This window comes from Enhydra lutris, unplaced genomic scaffold, assembly GCF_002288905.1.
Source record: "Enhydra lutris kenyoni isolate GAN:26980312 unplaced genomic scaffold, ASM228890v2 scaffoldscaffold29, whole genome shotgun sequence".
NCBI classification, from domain to species: Eukaryota; Metazoa; Chordata; class Mammalia; order Carnivora; family Mustelidae; genus Enhydra; species Enhydra lutris.
The window spans coordinates 11662253-11681491 of NW_019154113.1; the positions used below are offsets into that span (position 1 = coordinate 11662253).

General features: G+C 43.5%; 1 protein-coding gene across 3 annotated transcripts in view; it reads right to left on the reverse strand.

Moving 5' to 3' along the window:
• The window catches only part of LOC111152726 (chromodomain helicase DNA binding protein 2), a 116751-nt gene that overhangs the window by 14750 nt on the left and 82762 nt on the right, over positions 1–19239 (reverse strand). For all 3 annotated transcript variants that reach the window (XM_022511310.1, XM_022511309.1, XM_022511311.1), the window contains 8 exons: positions 18495–18634; positions 13621–13759; positions 13275–13425; positions 12019–12141; positions 10654–10782; positions 9576–9716; positions 7711–7845; positions 1809–1987 (listed from right to left, as the gene is read on the reverse strand). In XM_022511310.1, coding sequence (XP_022367018.1) covers positions 1809–1987; positions 7711–7845; positions 9576–9716; positions 10654–10782; positions 12019–12141; positions 13275–13425; positions 13621–13759; positions 18495–18634 — 1137 coding nt within the window. The remainder of the gene's footprint in view (positions 1–1808; positions 1988–7710; positions 7846–9575; positions 9717–10653; positions 10783–12018; positions 12142–13274; positions 13426–13620; positions 13760–18494; positions 18635–19239) is intronic.

A 19239-nucleotide genomic window follows, 5' to 3' on the forward strand; every position in this document is an offset into this window, starting at 1 on the left:
CACCCAAGTGTAGAAATTAAGTAACAGAAATACTCCTTCAGGTCTGCGCTTCATTAACACGTCTTTAGAGGCCAGTGTTTGAACAGAGTCTGACCAAGGAGTCTGGAGACAAGGGTTCGGGTCTCCTAGCTCAAATCCCTTAATTCACCGGCACCCAGGAAAGTCCTAAAGTCTCCAGATTCAGCCACACAATCCATCATTACTCCCATCTTCCCAGCTGGGACCTACATACATTCGTGCATCCCCATGTTGCTGTCCCTTCTTCCTTCCCAGCTGTCACCACCAGGATCTCTCATCTCTTCCCGAAAACTCCAAGCAGTGCCTCCCTGCAATACCACTGCACCCATCCTAGCAAGCATTACCATAGCCAGCGGAGTGACTGACAGAACGGGCGTCTAGAACAAGGAGGCAGCAGTACTCGTGGTGAGCTGGAAAAGGAGTCTCACCTGCTTCCATGCTTTGGAGAGAATAGTTTGACCACAACACGCCACCCACAGAAACGGGACTGGCTCCCGAAGCCGTACACCTGCTGCACCGTCCCTTCCTTTTTAAGGTCTTCCAGAATGGGCTTCAGTGGTCTTAACAAACTGCCTTTGAACCCTAAAACCCACCCAGCTCCCCTCACTGGCCCACTTGTAAGCCTGTGCCAAAGCCTGAAAACTCTCCCGTAAGCAAGTCTGCCCAGCTCATGTACACCTGCCTGCCTCTCAGAAGGGCATCCTCCCCACTACTCCTCTGCAGACCCCGCCTCCTTCTCGAACACCTGCCATACCTGGTCTTGCAATGCCCACTTCAGCATGGACAGTGTCTCTGGAATGGGCAAGGACCTGCTTATGAACGACTGCTAGCCAGGTCTACAGTGCCCCCACACACTTCAACACAGACAGGCACCAGTGCCCGGCAGAAAGCCTAGCCTCACAGATCTACGTACTAGGATGACCTTCTGTTCTCTTCCAGCAGGGATTAACTTGGCTGGAAAAACAGCCCAGTGGCTAGGCACACGAAGAAGTTGGTGATGTGTAAAGGAGGACAAAAATCACATTTTGAAACTTAATTTTCTTAAATGGGTGTGAAGCATGCTATGGATAGCATGAAAAAGTTCTCTTAAATCCATTTTTTCAAAACCAATCCACTGGGATTGGGCATATTATACCAGGATAATTACATGAACCATGAAGTACATGAGTTCAAAGTCACTTTGGATTATGGAAAGAGACTAAATGCTGCCATTATCTTTGAGAAAGAAATTCCAGTTGTGTTATCCTAAAAAATCAAAAGTGAACACATAAATGAGTATATCTGAGCCATGATGTGCCTTACAAATTAAAGTTCTGGATTAAATTCCATTAACAAATTACTACTAGAGTTCTTCAATTATCAGAGAGAATGGAAAAATCACAGTTCTGGTGGTTTTAATCCTTTTTTCCCCTTGTGTGTCAGTAGAGAATTATTCAAACAGTTATTATCATCAGCCTGAGGTGGGTGAAGTAGTGAGACTAGATGACTTTTACTCCTTCCAGGTTTACAGACCAAGGCTTTGTTCTGAGACTAAGCCAGCAAAATCAGTCTCCCTGCTGTTCTCTCATAAAATGATGACATCATCCTACCTATTCAAAAGGCTGGTCTCAGTGGAATGGCCTATTGCAGGAAAAAGAAACTGAAGCCTGCGGGTACAACAGATGGTTTTTATTGGGGGGGGGGGGATACTCATTAGGTGGCTGTGTCACCTTTTATAAAACAGAACCAGAACCCTCCCCACACACACACTGCCAAATCGCACCAGGCAGTCTGAGGCTGCAATCACTTACCTTCTCCAGAGTTTGATGTGCTCCTGGTCTGAATAGGCTTTAAGGCACTCGGCTATCCGGTCTCCGATCTTCAGCAGGCAGTTTCGGGTGTGCTCTAGCTGTTCCTGCACATTGAGCCCCTTGTCGGGTTTGTCCAGCTGCTTCAGAGCCTTTTTCACTGGCCTCATCCGCTCTTTGCACTGGAACAGGACAACAGAGTAGAGACATAAAACACCCGCAGCAAAGACATCTTGTCTTTGTTCCCTGTGCCGTGAATGCCCAGAGAAAACCCAGCTATCCCTCGTGCCATCGTACCCCTGGAGAGGAACGGGTTAAAGCCCTAGGAGCAAGTGTAGCTGTCAAGTCGGGGAAACCCGAGGTGCAGGTCCCAACAGCATCTCTCAGAGTGATGGCTTTATCACCTCTTAGAGTGATGACTTCTATACCTTCCTTTTATTATAGCTCAAAATGCTGTTTTCTCATCTACCAGAGGGGTGTGATAAAGCCTCAGAAGGCCATTATGAAGATAAAATGAGAAGCAAGATTAGAGGCCTAACCCAGAAATGTCCCACCGCCAGACAAACTATCTAAAACTGCAGGATAGAAAAGTTACAAGTCCTTTGGGCTTGCAACAAACTATGGAGAAGGCATGCAGATACAGATGGTGAGCTGAACACAAGAGTCGTTGTCTTCCCCGCCCAACTCCACTGAACAACAGCAAAGGGAGTGTTTCAAAAAGAGGAAGGCCCACAAAGAAGGGAAAATGAAAGAGAAAACAAGAGCAACAAAATACTGGCAGCAAGGGAAATGACTTAAGAGACCTGCATGAGAACCGAGCTGGTTTATACTACCACATCCCCCCACCGCACACAACCCCCAACCCGAGGAGAGCTAGGTACCTCTGGTTAAAACTAAGGAGTGGTTTTTTCAACAATGCTTAGAAGTAGCAAATACCCAGATTCACAAAAGATACCCAAATTTCCAACTGTGCCCAGCAAAAGAGGTTATTCTCTGGAGAAGATAAAGGAGAGATCTATGAACGGGGCTGTGCACGAAACAGGAGCATACGAGCGGGCACACACCAGAGGAGGCGGGCCTTTCTGCCTCCCAGGGAGACTCCAGAATGAAGAGAGCCAGGCCTACACCCTTCACTCAGGAGACTGGAGGGTCCTCGTCCACGAAATCTGACCAACTAAGACAGGGAACTCCCCACTGCAAGTCTTCCAGTGAAGCAGCCCCACATCACCAGACCGTGAGCATTGGAAGTTGTCTGTCCACCAAGCCCCAACGCCCACGCTCAGAGCTTCTAGTCGGATGGTTAGTCCCCTGCTCCCAAATGTGTATGCAGACAACCAATGATTACAAGTCATTGGAAACAAACATCTAACATGAATGATGGAAAACAAGTTCAAGGAAAATATAAAAAACATTCAGAGAACCATGGGCAGGGGGAAGATCTTGGATATAAAACATGACAAGAGAAGTAAAAAGCTTAAAAGAAATACTCATGTGAGTAAAGTGGGGGGGAAACTCCTAGAAAGTAGAATTTATTTTTTTTTTTAAGATTTTATTTATTTGACAGAAAGAGACAGAGAGAGGGAACGCAAGCAGGAGGAGTGGGCAAGGGAGAAGCAGGCTCTCTGCTGAGCAGGGAACCCAATGTGGGGCTCAAACCCAAGACCCTGGGATCATGACCTGAGCCAAAAGCAGATGCTTAGCAACTGAGCTAAGCTGAGTTAACTTAGCAATTGAGCTAAGCTGAGTTAACGGACACCCAAGTGCCCCTAGAATGCAGAATTTAAAGGACAGAAATGAAAAAAAAGGTAGTAGTATTAGGGACCCCTCCCAGAGTCCAGTTTCCCAAAACAAAAAGTTCTGTAAAGATGAAACTAAGAATCAGGAGGAAACCACCACAAAATAATTCAAGAAGACGCTTCAGACCCATAGAGCATGGCTGTCAACCATGAGGCATCTGGTACAACAAACTACTAAGGCACACGAGCACAAAATTTCAGAACAAAGAAAACCCTACAAACTTCTATCACTCTGCGATAATTCTGTTTACTTTTTGGAGTTCTACCTCAATTTTCAAGAAGTACACAAAAGAAGAAGATTTACCACAACCTGGAAGGTGTCTATGATGACTCTAACGGGTAAGAAAGAGATCAGTATCATGATCGTATAAAGGACTGCTATAGGCAAGGTAAGAACAAATTACCCCAAAACAGGCAAAGAATACAAAAGACAATCCACTACAAACATGAATGCCTCACAGACACGAAAACACTCACTCACTGATCAGTATTTCATGCCCCTCAGAGGTTGGCAAAAATTAAGTCGTCAGAAATGACCAAGTGTTTCTGTGACTGGGGGGCCACCGGAACTCGGGTTCCCTGTTAGGAGTCTGTATAAATCTCCAGATGAGCTGGAAGGGGTAGTTCCACAGGATCGGCTGAAGTGACTAATGTGCGCGCCCAAGGAAACACCCAGAGCTCTGCGCAAGCTGTACAGTCTAGAGAAGCACTTACACGTGTAAATGAAAATATTTATTTATTTGATAAACAAAGATCACAAGTAGTCAGAGAGGCAGGCAGGGAGAGAGGAAGAAGCAGGCTCCCCGCTGATCAGAGAGCCCGATGCGGGGCTCGATCCCAGGACCCTGAGACCATGACCTGAGCCGAGGGCAGAGGCTTAACCCACTGAACCACCCAGGCACCCCGTAAATGAAAATATTCACAAGAACTTTGCTGCCGTCGGTGTTTGGTAATAAACCTTTGGAAAACCCCGAGGTTCATCTACACGAGAAACAATGAATTGTGGAAGTCATGATATAAAATACTATGAAACGGGTTTTTTTTAGTTTTTAATTTTTATTTTTAAGTAAGCTCTATGCCCAGTGTGGGGCCTGAACTCACAACTCGGAGATCAAGAGTGGCGTGCTCTACACCAAGTGAGCCAGGCAGGCGCCCCTGAAACGGGTTTAAATTACCAGCATGGGTCAACCTCAAAAACAGAGATGCTGCAGAGGAAAATCAAGTTATAGGATATACACAGTGTAGCATTTTTATAAAGTCTTTCAACACGGAAAGCAAAACTATTTGCCATGTAGGGACACAGAGGCGGCCGTGCAGTAGACGGGTCAAGAACCCAGGTGCTCGTGCCAAACTATCGGGTCAAATCTTTGCCCTACATCTTAACTATGTTAACAAATAGCTTCTGTGACTCTCCATTTTTTTTTTAAAAGATTTTATTTTTATTTACTTATTTTTTGTCTCTCTCAGAGAGAGAGACAGCACACCATGAGTGGGGAGCTGGAGGAGAGGAGCAGGGAGAGAGAGAACCTCAAGAAGACTCCCTGCTGAGCAGGCAGCCCGACTCAGGGCTCAAACCCACAACCCTGAGATCATGACCTGAGCCAAAGCCAGGAGTCGGATGCTTAACCGACTGAGTGAGCCACCCAGGTATCCCTAAGTATTTTATCTTTAAGTAAACTCCACACCCAACGTGGGGCTCAAACTCACAACCCCAACATCAAGAGTCAGGTTCTACTAAGTAAGTCAGCCAGGTAACCCTCTTCATCTTATTTTTTAATAAGTAAAATGGAAAGAATTACCTATCCCATAGGATTGTTGTGGAGAACAAAGATATAAAGGCACAAACAGTGCCTGGCTTTGCGAGTCCTTATTGTCTTTATAGACAAACAGAAATCATAAAATGCTAAAACCAAGCGCAAGAACAGTAACGAGATCTAAAACTACTACCCTACTTTTGGGGAGGTAAAAAAGGACAAGTGTGCGTGTATTTAGAGTGAGAAATACCAGGGGCTTCAACTTAACTCTTGAGTCTTAAAAACACATTTGACAAGGCTTCATGGTACTTGTTATCAATGTCTATTATATTTCTTAAATTTTTCTACATTTTTAAAAGATTTTAGAATATTAAGACATGACAATAAGAGCCAATAAGTGAAAGCATTTTTAAAAAATAAATGGTTAGTATTAGAAGCATTAGGTTAGGATATTCTCTTATAAATACTGGACTAAGGGGTGCCTGGGTGGCTCAGTCATTAATTATCTGCCTTCGGCTCAGGTCACGATCCCAGGGTCCTGGGATCGAGCCCCCCCGCATCTGGCTCCCTGCTCAGTGGGAAGCCTGATTCTCCCTCTCCCACTCCCCTGCTTGTGTTCCCTCTCTCACTATCTCTCTCTCTGTCTCTCTGTGTCAAATAAATAAAATCTTTAAAATAAATACATACATACATACTGGACTAAGGAAAAACCAGGAAACAGATCAGCTCAAAAGGCTGGTTGTACAATGAATTTATTCAGTCAGTTTATGCATTTACTGACATACCTTTCTCTTTAGAAATACTTTTAACACCCAAATGTACTTTAACCTAAGAATCGCTACTTGCCGTCAGACAGCAAAACACAGAACAGTACAGAGAATTAAGAAAAATGAGTTAAGGACAAAGAAAAAATATATATATGTGTACAGATTTTTGAGAACACAAAGAAAGGAGCAATGAGAGAGACAACTACCTTACAGGGTGAGGTCAATATTCTATCCTTTGCTGCCATGCAGCAGGAGTATTTCGAGATTTAGAAGATGAGATTCTCTTTGAGACTGAATTAACTGTTCAAGGGAGCTGTGATTTGTGGAAGGTTGGACAGAGGAGGCGGGAGGAATCGTGGAGCACAGCACAGTGAAGATCATGCGGCTCCAGTGAGGGGCTAAGGTCCCTGAGGACATGCTGGCCTGTTTCCGTTCCCACTCGAGCCCTGGTCCATGAGCTCCCCTCCCCATCACATTGCCTGTCCCATATGAGGAAAGAGACCGTGTCGTGGGTATGTCTTGGCCCCGAGCACCACAGTGTGGCAGCATGGAGGACACACCACACTCACACTCACCACTGCTCTCACTCACCCAGCCAGAACCCTGACCTTGTCCTCATGTGATGTCCCCTGGTTCTCACCACACTAGCCACAGTGGCCTTCTGTGACCTCATTGCACCACCGGTGGTCCTGCCACACGGCCTTTATACTTGCCGCCACCTTGCCTTGACATGTTCTTTCTTCCCCTCACCTCTTACGACCTTTCCCTCTTCCTTCAGAAAGCAGTTCAAGCATCGCCGCCCGAAGCATGCCTTCCCAATAGCCCCTGCCTGGTCAATCCCCTTCTTACAGGATCTTTAGAGCCATCTGCTAAAGAAACCCCCCAGCCCATCACAGTAGCATGAGCACAACCCGTGTGGCTATCTATCTCCCCTACTCAAACGTGAAGTCAGCAGCAAGAGAAGCAATTCTCTTTAAAACATGGTAGATAACTCCGGGGTTGGCACAAGAAAGTATTCAGTAACTATTAGCTCAGTGAACACCTCTGTTTCCCAAATGCCTCTAAGGGCCCCTGCAGCCTTTCTCTTTTTTAATGAAGATTTTATTTATCTATTTATTTATTTGCTTGTTTGTTTGTTTATATGAGAGAAGGGGAGAGAGCATGTACACACATGGGGCGGTGGGGGGTGGGGGAGAGAAAGGAAAGAATCTCAGCAGGCTCTACCCTCAGTACAGAGCCCAACACGGGGCTCGATCCCACAAACCTGAGATCACCACCTGAGCCAAAACCAAGAGTCTGATGCTTAACCAACTGAGCCACCCCTACCCACCCCCTACCACAGCCTTTCTGACTGGGAGCACAAGATAGGAAATCAATTCCCCAAACCTCTTTCTCACCAAAGGGTAAGAAAACCTCTTCCTGCCTGCCTATCCCAAAGCAAAAGGTCTTTAGATAGCAGAAACCATGTGTTCCACAGTAACATACTACTGCTCGGCCAGTGGAGGCCGTGTGGCTGGACCTGGGGAAGGCAGAACCACAGCAGGCTCTGTGGCCGCACACACCAGCACCCCTCAATTTCCAGACTTACTATGCTGAATGTCTCCTGGTCCAGATCATCATCCTCATCCTCTCCAATGGGGACAGGCTCACTTCCTGCTGTAATATGGACAGGACCCTGAGATCGCTTCGATTTACTTGAAGATTTGGCATCACCACCTTTAGGCTTTTAAAAAAGAGTTACAAGGAGTCATTGTCACTGGTGCAATCCTGCCTTGCAAGCTGGACATCTTAGCTATGTCACACCACTCCAGAGGGTCCATGTGACAGACAGGCTCAGTTTACAAAAACGGTAAAACAAAGTCTTCTGAAACACCACGTAATCAAATCTACATGATTAATGAATAGCTTAATCGTACATCATTTCCATTTCTGACTCCAAACACACCCAATTATAACTTCAGCTTCAGGACAATGCTATTTTGGCTTCTATTCCCTCATCCATAAAATGCACAAAAACATCAACAGGCAGAGATTATAAACTGGCAGAACTCTTGTACTCTATTATGTAGCATCTTTTATTAATAGCCTATAATCATACACTTTGACCTAGGAATCTGTATTAACTACTATGCTGTAAATGATTGAAATGTACATGACTCTGGATACAGAAGGATGGAGATACATACATGTATGATGAACATTTAAAAAAAATATTACTATGCTTTGTTTACAATTGTGTAAAATATAGCAAAAGCATAAAAACATGGATAGGAGGATTTCAAACCATGGGAGGAAAAAAAAGTTAGGCAGAGTAATGACATCAGGAAAGAAGAATATGGGGGGGCAGGAGGGGTGTGCTTCAGTACTATTGGTAAGATGCTCACAAAACACAAAATACACCAGCCCAACAAAATGTGCCTAGAGTAAATGTGGAAGAATGCTGGCCACAGTTCTGTCTTGGGTGGTGGATAAGTAGATGTCTGTTAAATGGCTCCCTGTGCTTTTGTTTTGGAAATATTTCACTCTAAAAAAGAGTATCTTTCTGTGGGAGCAGAAATGCAAAGGCATCTGGCACAGTACGTTTCCTAACTTAAGAAATTGGAAGTGATTTCAATATGGGAAGTCTACACTGCTTCCAAAGTGTTATAATCAAATAGAATCTTCTTTAGCTATCTGAAGTGATTTTAACATTTACTTATTCATTGGGAAAGTTGTTTCTGATGTGCTGCTTGGGGCGGGGGGCGGAGGGGGGGCGGCCAGAAAGGGCTACCCAAAGTCTGATCTGATCTTCTTTTCATACTTGTACATACACATATAAGACAAAAATTCTGAAGATGAAGAAATCTATTAGAGATTATCAGTGAATGGCAGAATTATAGCTGTTACTTGTTTCTATGTTTTAATGACTAAGGGTTAACTGCATAATAATTTCATCAGAAGCCAGCAAGCATACACGCAACATTCTACCAGAAATCTGTGGTTTGCAATTAACCTCACAGAAGTCCCTAAGTGAAGATTATATAATAGCATCCATTTCTACTCCAAAAGCTTCTCTTGATATATTTGGGTTGACTCCTCTACTTCTCAAATATTCAAATTCATCTGTGGATTGTCTCTTCTACCATGTTATGTGAGAACATATTTGACATCATTACCTGTAAATGCAGCTTTCTCTCACCTATCCTATCTCATCAAAACTTCCCCTCTGAAACATGGAATAAGAGATCAACTAAAGGCCGTCTATAGTTTAAAACAGAAACAAAAACAAAAAAAAAAAACTCCCCAACTGCACATTCCCCTCTTTGTAATAAGAGGTGAGGGCATCCCTCTGACAGCCCCGTCCTTCCTTCTTCGATGGACCCTTAAAGAGATGATTATTTCAGGGTGCTCAAGCCCCACTGTCTAAATTCTAGAAGAAATTTCAGATACTATGGGTATCTCAGTAAGCAATACCTTCTCTTTCTTATCTTTTGACTTCTTCCTTTCCTTGTCCCCTTCTTTGTCTTTCCTAGAACTCATTTGTTTCTCCTTGTTCTCCTTGTTCTCTTTCTTCTTCTGTTTCTTTTTCATTGGACTTTTCTCTAAGCCATCATCCTAGAAAACAAACAGGGCTGTGAGCTTTTGCCACAAACTTTAGATCTGCTCATCTGCTTTCTGGAGAGAGGAGCACTGTCCACAATGGTTCATCACTGCACCTACACTCTGAGCTTGTTTTCAAGCACACGGCCCTATGGCACTCACTCACACAAAGCTAAGCTCTCTGGTAATAACCGGGTAAGGCTGTAGCCACAGATGCTCTGCAACTCACATCCTCTCTTTAATTCTCACAGCAACCCTCAACCATAAGCATTATCATTCCCGTTCCACAGATGGAGAAAACTGAGGACCAGAGATATTACATACCCATCCCCTAACCGTTACGGTAGTAACCGTCAGTAGTAACCATCATGGTTGCTACTACTTTTTGAATTCGTGTGTGCATGACAAATTCATGCCAGTTTCAGTCCCCAATGCCGATGCTCTTGGAGCTAATCTCAAAGTATCATCACACTTGAAGGGCAACAACATAAAATCCCATAAAGCTGTCACTCACTGAAACAACACACTGAATGCTACCCATTTTTCACTTTGCTCAAACCAGAGGTCACAAACTGGCAGGCCGTGGGCCAACCTGACCCACCAATGTGTTTTGCTGGCCCACAATGAACTGAACTGCAGAGGCACAAGGCTCCTGGTAAGCTGCAGGCCCCACCACCACTCCCTACCTTTTTCAACCACAGGGCCAGGGTGTCACGGGCCATTTATCATTACACCTCGCAGGGTTCCCTTCACTGACTTCCATTACCTATGGATCCATGACGGCTGGCTTGAATGAACAAATCACTCTCTCACAGGGGAAGCAGAGACATATCTATTCTATTTTCACTTTACTGACTCTGTGTGTAAACCAAACACATTCTGAATGGTTTTATACCAGCCGGCATAATACATGTAGCCTAAAAGAACCCTCAACTGGAATTCAGCCGCGCACCTTTACTTCTCCCTCTTCTGATGGATTGTCTGAATGTCTAGGAGATGAAAACTCAACCCCATGCTCATCTTTCAGCCTGGGTTCTTTGTTTTCCTTCTTTACTCGAGGCTTCCGCTTCTTTAATTTGGCCTGGAAAGGAGAAAAAATGATGATTAAAACCACAAACCTCAGGAAGCATGACCAAGTAACATTAGGACTCTGAAGAGCAGTAGCAGCCCAACTCAAATGAGAAAGTTCAAAGGAGCGTAACCAGTTCTACCTGGGGGAGAACAGGAAAACAGTAATGTACCATACATGTCCCTACACTACATAAAAGCATGCATATCCTTGAATCTATTGCCAGTGTGCAGCATTCATGCTAAAGACAGAATTCAAAAGAAGGAAAAGCACATTTGTGCACAAAGATACAAATAAATCTATGAGACATAAAGTAACATTTAAAAATCTAGACTTACACTCTACCTAAAAATGAAGGCGAAGAATAAAATGCTCTCAATCCACTCAAATATGATACAGAGATCTAAAACAAATATAAACATGATCTAATCTGTCCCTCCACAACCTAACATATAATTCATACTCAACGTGTTATCTGGAGAATGGCACTACTTATGACTAGGTATGGGATTAGGTATGGGATTAGGGTGATATTTCCCCCTAAAATTCGTTTCGTTTCTAATATAAAGAAATTCATGTAAACGGCTGAGTTCTAGAGCACTGAGCACACACACCCCACCAAGACTGCGAGTGCCAGATGTAACATTTCACTGTGATTTTCTCATCTTTCTAGGCCTGATTTTGAAATGAAAAATTGGGAAAATAAATGGAGATAAGGTTCTTATCTTATCTTAATGAGCTCATTAGCAAGTTCGCTGGTATTCTGTACTGAGTAAACAAGGCAGTCACAACTGAAGGCCAGTTTCTGAAGGAACTGTGGACTCTAACTATCCAACGTCACCTCTGGGATCCATCATTACAAGCAGCCCAGGGTCAGCTGTACCAGGTAAAGCTGGTGGTAGCCATACAGTAACCAGAACTATGTTCCAGAATTGAGGAAGCAGCACAAGGAAGCGGCAGTGCATGTCTGGACCAACGGCACTGGCAGAGGAAAGGACTATTTTGAGGCAAAACTGGAGGAGAATGGGCTTGTAAGGAAGTTGCCAAGATGTCCAGGGCCATTATCAAATGAACATTTCTATTATCGTCAACCAAACCATCATGACTGGAACCTCAAAAACAACCCCTGCCTGTGGAAGGTACCGTGCAGTGCAGCGCCCGGAGAGCGCAATGTCCCTTGTCCTACCTAACTCTGCAGGGTCGGAGCCTTGGGCCTCTGAAGGGTCCCCGCCCAGCAGCCGCACTCACCTCTTCCCCGCTGGTCACGGCCCCCTTCTTCTCCAGACTCTTCCTGAGCAACTTCAGCAAGTAGTCCGCTCGGGTCTGCAGCTGCTTCCCCTGAGGTTTTTTATCTGTCTCCACGGGCAGAATCTTCAACAGGAAAGGAAGAGAAGCACCCGCCACCACCCATGTCCCGGTTAGTGGATCCGGATTCACAGAGACAATGAAGAACTGCGCAGTCCTTTCCCTCCCCAACCACCCGAAAGACAGATAAAGCCTCAGATCCTATCTCATGTCCATGGCTCCCAGTCACTGAAAATCCCTTATGAGCCGTTCTCATTTTACAAAATGGGATGGAGAAATCCAGCTCTCCCACTGGCTCCTACCTGTGCTGTTAACAGGGTAGAACAACTCAGGTAGGAGGGGCTTGTTGGCTTCATCTGCTAGAGCATCCCAGCCGTCGTGGATTTCCTCCTTCCAGGAGCAGGGAATCCCTGGAGCTAGGTTAAAGCTTCGTTTTAGATTGAAAATGCTTCTTAGAGCATTGCCGGAGAGCACTGAGCTATGCCAGGACATGATCCGTCCCTGCTGCCCCAGCTGGACCTCTCAGGCCAGACTGGATTTGGTCTCTGCACTTATGGCGGGGTGCTATCACCCTCTGAGAACATCACACATGGGATGAGCATTGTTTGACGTGCCAGGGAAAGCCCTGCCAGGAGCACAGCATGGAGCGCATCCTACTAAAATTTGAGCCAGTCAGCTTTCCCTGCTTACAGCTCTGAGCACGGCCTTCCTACCGGGTAGCCTGATTCACAACGGACAGGGTGGGAGGCTCAGTTTGTGGGAGAAGTACGGCCAATATTTAATTCCACTACAAAAAATACCAAGGTGTGGCTCCTTCTCTGTGAGGAGAACTAGAACATGACGACTTCAAAAATGGTTTTAAACAAGAGGCCAACACTTAAGGCCGAGGACTCCTTGTATTTTTAATGATCTTACCCTGGTATTTGTTGTAATGAGATTGGACGTATAGAATTAAAATTTTAAGATTTCTCCTGTGATTTCCCCAAAATTTCACCTGGCTATTATCTTCGTCTAACAGTACCACAGTCCACTAAAGAAGGTAATATTCCCCAAAACAAAGAAATCCCAGGAATGTATTACTGTACTCATTTCCGATCTGATTCCCCCAACCCCCAGAAAATAGTAAAAAAATAAGTTATCCATATAAAAATATTGTATATAACAAATCTGGAAATCTCCAGCATCACAGATTTACTTACTTTGTCAGTTAACTTAAGCTCTGGGTCGGTCTTAATTAGCTCCCAGTTTCCATAGCCATGTTCATAAATTCCCAGCAGGAGTCGCGAATCATCCTCCACCCCCCACTCCACATCGAAATGTGCAGCTTTCACTCGACAAGTTAAGCAGTATCTAAAGAAATTTCAAAGACAGGAGGACATGAGAGGAGGGGCCTTTCGAACTTGGAAATGAACACAAGTGAACACGGGCAAACTATCCTAATGTGTCACACAAAAGACAATGAAAACACTACTAACAACACACAACTAGAACTTCAGCTCTTTCTTACAGCACAACCACTCACGTGTGTGCCCAGAATAGACTCACTTTTTTTTTTCTTCGGGGTCCACAGGGATCGATTTGTGCAGCATCTCAAACTCTTCCTCATGTTGTATAATGGATTTCACATTAACCTGGACCCCCGATATTTTGATTGTTGGGCCTCTCTTTTTCCCTGGTCCTTTCCCTAAAGGATACCAATTTCACATCCATTAAGTGAGAATGTGCTGAGTTCCACAGAAAACATTATCAGCAAACACTAAAATGCTTACTCACTCGATATATATCTCTGACTTATTTTGTTAGTTCAAAAAAGTTTCTCAATTAATTTTCATAAAATAATCTCTAAACAGGGGCGCCTGGGTGGCTCAGACGATTAAGTCTCTGCCTTCGGCTCAGAACACGATCCCAGGGTCCTGGGATTAAGTCCCGCATTGGGCTCCCTGCTCATCCTGCTTCTCCCCCTCTCCCTCTGCTGCTCCCCATGCTTGTGCTCTGTCAAATACATAAATAAAATCTTTAAAAATAATAGTAATAATAATCTCTGAACAATTCAGCTTTTGAAGATTTAGGATTTTTTTTAATCCACTGGTATTTATAATTCTATTTCATTCTTCCTATTTTATACTTTGGTTCCAAAATTGAAAGCAAAGGAGATTCTGAAGGATTAGTAGTAATACTGAAGTTTTTTCTTTTGTTTTCTAACTATCCTATTAGCAGAGTTCAAGAAACTCAAGTGTTTTCAAGATGATTTTCTCTATTAAAAAATAGACGAAGCAGAGTTCAAGAAACTCAAGTGTTTTCAAGATGATTTTCTCTATTAAAAAATAGACGATAAAGTTAATAGCATTTGAAATGATGAACAAAAGGTGTCATGCAAATATTTCCTTAGCCCTAGTGTCAAATTAAAATAATCCTAGAATTAAAAATGAAACCGAGTCAACTCTAGCCAGATGTTGGCAAGATGATGGCACAAGATAATGACACTTGTTTGTGAGAGGAAAAGACGGCTCCCAGCCTGAGAAAGTATTTTTTTTAACATTCAAGTTGATGAAACGGTGCTAAAATTATAAATATTTAGATATTCTTCTGTACTCCTCTAGAATTCAGTTGCAAATGCTATTCCCAATAATTTTGAAGACAGTTGGAACAGAATGTGTGAGAATGGGAAAGGCGCTTCTCTAAAAAGCAAAAATCTGAGATTTACTCCCAAATCTACACAAAGTACCCCTTGCTCGTCTCTCTTCCCCTCTAACTCCTAGTTATTGACCTCTCTGTGTCTCAGTTTCCTCATCTGTAAAATAAAAGGACTGCAACAGAAATATAGGCAAAGGTAAAGAGATAATTCAGAGAAGGAAAAATAAATGATTCCTAAACATTTGAAAAATACTTGACCTCACTCACGATCAGAGAAATGCAATCTAAGTATATACACATACCATTTCTAACCTATCATGCTGAAAAACTCAAAAATTTGAAAACATTGCACTGATGAGACCAAGAGGAAACAGACACCCTCACGCAATGCCTGGTGGGAGAGCACAGTGCAAGCTGGCGTGCAAACGAAAGTATTTACCACAACACTAAAGCAAAAGGTTATATAACTGAATGTCCCTGAACATACAGCATATCCATAATGGATTATGCATGTCTTTAAAAAAAAAATCAGGCAGTGGGGAAAAGAATAGCCATTTTTTTTAAAGATTTATTTGACAGAGAAAGATCACAAGTAGGCAGAGAGGCAGGCAGAGGGGGTGGGGGAAGCAGGCTCCCTGCCGAGCAGAGCGCCTGATGTGGGGCTCGATCCCAGGACCCTGAGACCACAACGTGAGCCAAAGACAGAGGCTTTAACCCACCGAGCCACCCAAGACTAACCATTTTTAATGGCACTGAAACATACAGTCACCATAAAGAAAAGTAAGTAAAACTCAATACACCAGGAAAAACTCCAAGTGGATCAGAGATATAGAAGTAAATGAAATCACACAAGCACAAGAGGAGAAAAAGTTAACAGTGAATTCCTGTTTATACTGGGAGTAGAGGCAATGTTTTTAATAGACTCAAAATCTAAAGAGCACAATAAGGGAAAAGACTGATACATTAAATTGTATAAAAAATTTGTTTTTCTTAAAATGCCCTAAGCTAAGTAGAAAGACAAATCACAAATTACAGGAGAAAACCAGCAACCTTAATTAGAAAAAGAAATCCTAAAAATTAAGAAAATGGACAGAAGAGAAAACGGGTGATTCACAAATGGCTCTTAGAAAACACTTAACAACCTAACTCATTAAAACAAAAACAAGACACCGTTTCTCACCAATCAGTTTGGCAAAACCCAACCATTTGACAATATCCTCTGTTTGTGAGGCTTATAAACAAGTACCAGTATCCACTGCTGGTGGCAATATAAATTATGGTATCAGACTGCTGGAAAATTTGCTAAAATCCAACCAAGTCATGCTTCCCCAGGACCCAGCAGTCCCACCTCCAGAAACCTATCCAGAACACATGCTCGTAGAGATACAGAACAGCATATCCATTAGACTCCGCGTTTACTACAGATGTCTTTATAATAGCCAAAGACTAAAACAACCCAAATATTCATTACTCAGGAACAAGAAAGTCTGAATTAACATCTACCCAAGTGGTGGAACACTGAAATTGCAAAAGGAAAGAAAGAGGATGTCTATACGATAGGCAGTCATCTCCACGCGTGAAGTACGCAGGTGAAAAACCCAATGCGCGGTATGCTACCTTCTGTAGAAGAGGGACACACGCACCGAAATTCTCACAAAGGAAGAGTGGAAAGATAAACCCAAAATTAATAAAAAATGGTGAAAGCTGGACTGGGGCCGGGGGTGGGGGCAGGAGGCCATGCTAGCACAAAAGTTTCTTCAAATGTTTCAGAGTTAAGTCAAAATGAGAAAAGCAATCCCTAAAAACTTAAAAATAACTGAAAGTGAAAGAGGATGCATTATCTATTAAGTTAGTGGCTTAACTACACGAGAAAAGTCTTCTAATAACGTTAAAACATGATATTTTAACTGCACAGAGCTAGTAGGATGTATTCCTAAAGACAAAAAAAAAAAAAGGCAAAAAAAAAATTCAAACTTCAGGAAGTTGAGATTGGTGCTAATATTTCAAAACGCGTCTGTTGTAGGATAGGACAAATACATAATTATGTTAGCATTTTTAGGAACAAAAACTTTCCACTTAAGAAAAGAGTTATCGATAATCTTCCATCTGAGGGGGGGGCCTGGGTGGTTCAACAGTTAAGAATGTTCCTTCATCTCAGACAATGATCCCAGGTTCCTGGGATCAAGACCCGCATTGGGCTCCCTGCTCAGCAGAGAGTCTGCTTCTCCCTCTCCCACTTCCCCAGCTCATGCATTCGCTTTCTCTCCCTCCCTCAAATAAATAAAAAAATCTTAAAAAAAATAAAAATAGTAATCTTCCATCTGAATTAGAAAGGCCATCCTAGATCCAGAGTACACTAAACACCAGTTCACAGCAAATAACAGGCATGGGCAACAAGTTATGCAATGGCAGGAGGAAGCCATCAGCCGGATCCAGAAAAAGAAAGTGCATCAAGAAAGAGGGGTGTGGGAGGCAGGAGACTGTTAGAAGGAACTATCTCCAAAATGTACCATGAGATGGAAAAAGCAAGGTGCAGAAGAGTGTGCTCGCTGCATTTGTGTTATAAGGGGACAAACCATGATCTATTCATTTTTTGTAATATGAATTTTCTCATTTCTAGAAAGATACAAGAAATAGGGTTACCAGTTTTTCAATTTGGAACCTTGGGAGTGTAAAATTTATTCACAATAATTACAATGAAAAATGAAAACATGGTAAACTTAAAGTTGACTCTTGGGTGTATTCTGAAGGCTATACAAAAGCATGTATTCTCAGCACACCTGGGTGGCTCAGTGGGTTAAGCCTCTGCCTCCGGCTTGGATCCTGATCTCAGGGTCCTGGGAACGAGCCCCGCATCGGGCTCTCTGCTCGTCAGGGAGCCTGCTTCCCCCTCTCTCTCTGCCTGCCTCTCTGCCTACTTGTGATCTCTCTCTCTGTGTCAAATGAATGAATAAAATCTTTTAAAAATAAATAAATAAATAAAAGCATGTACATGGAGCACTGTCCAAACCACGTCAATTTCTTTTTTAAAAAAAAAGAGGAAAATAAATCTAAAGAAAATTTTGACTAAGGACACTCTGAAATTCTACTTCCTTCAGTAGTATCTTTAAAAAGAAAATCTAAAGCACAAATAATTCTTCCCTGGCGTCGGTGAACACCGCAAGCCAGACACCATGCTAAGCGCTTCCTGCGAATGGAATCAGCCAGGAACGACTCAAACCCTCAGGGGCAGGCACTGTTATTCTCCTCTGCAAACGAGACAGCTGTGACGGTATAACTCGTCCAGCCCAATTATAACAAATTTTAGTGCTATGAAAATCTCATTGTAACAAAAATGTTTGTAATATTCACCCCATATTTTATTTATTCCAATTAACTCTCTAAATCCTTTAAGTCTGCCATAACACAATCCATATTTGTGTAACCAAGATGACTCGTGATGCTTGTGATCTGTAATGTCCTCATCTGCAGCCAAAATACAGATGTATCCACTCGGCTCTGCCCACTCAAGTCTTTACATCATTCAAACCAATCTAAGGTTTCTGCAGCAACATCAGAAGAAACCACTCACGTCGCTCATTACTCTCCATTCCCCACCTTCTGCAAACCGACTTCATTTGTGAGCAGATCTCTGGGATCTTACAACACTGAGCTCACGTACGGGCAGGTCAGAATACACACCTCAAAGGATTAGGGATGTGTGGGATAGAAGCCTGTTCTTCAAAAACAAAGCCCATTAGAAGCACAATCCCCAGTCCACAAGTGCCGGATCTGGGAGAACTTACCCTCGCTGGCGTTTTCCTTCAGCTGCTCTTCGTACTCCTGCATGGCTGACACACAGCTGTTGTGAATCAGTTCCCCCAGGCGTTTCAGATCTGCCACAGACTTATCTACCAGCTCAGCATCTCGTGCTATGCACTCCAGCCTGAGGAAGGACAAATACAGGGACAGATCAAGGCCCTGTGCCCACTTCTCTAATGTCCCATGAGATACCCCCTGGGCTCATCTAAGCCTGCTCCTGCAAAAAAAAAAACGTGACATTCTTCTCAACTTTATTGATCATTCCCAGGCTCCAGCAAGAAGGCCTCCAACAGTGACTGCGGGCTGACCCACTCATTTTCCATCATCAGGAACTGTGATTTGGAATAGTCCACAAAGTAATTTCAAAGAACACAGGGGAAGGAGTCGGCTTTCTCTGCTAACTAGATGGGCTACCTGACAGTGGCAGTAGAAGGGCCAAGGCTGTCTGCACTCGTCTGCCACCTTGTGCTCACTTTCCTCCCTCCAGCCTACTTTCATTCTTTACAATATTCCTAGAAGCAAAGTACAGTATGTTTCAGTGATCTCATACGGAGCATGAGAACACGCCAATGTCCAAAAATCGGTCTGCCAGAACAGGCCAGATGCACTTTTCCACACCCTGGTGGTTTTTATGGTCCCCACCTCAGACAAGCCTTCTATCCTGGGTGGCCAGCAACAACCCTGGAGAGGCGCACCTGACCTTCTTGGTTCCACTGCTACGACTGCTAC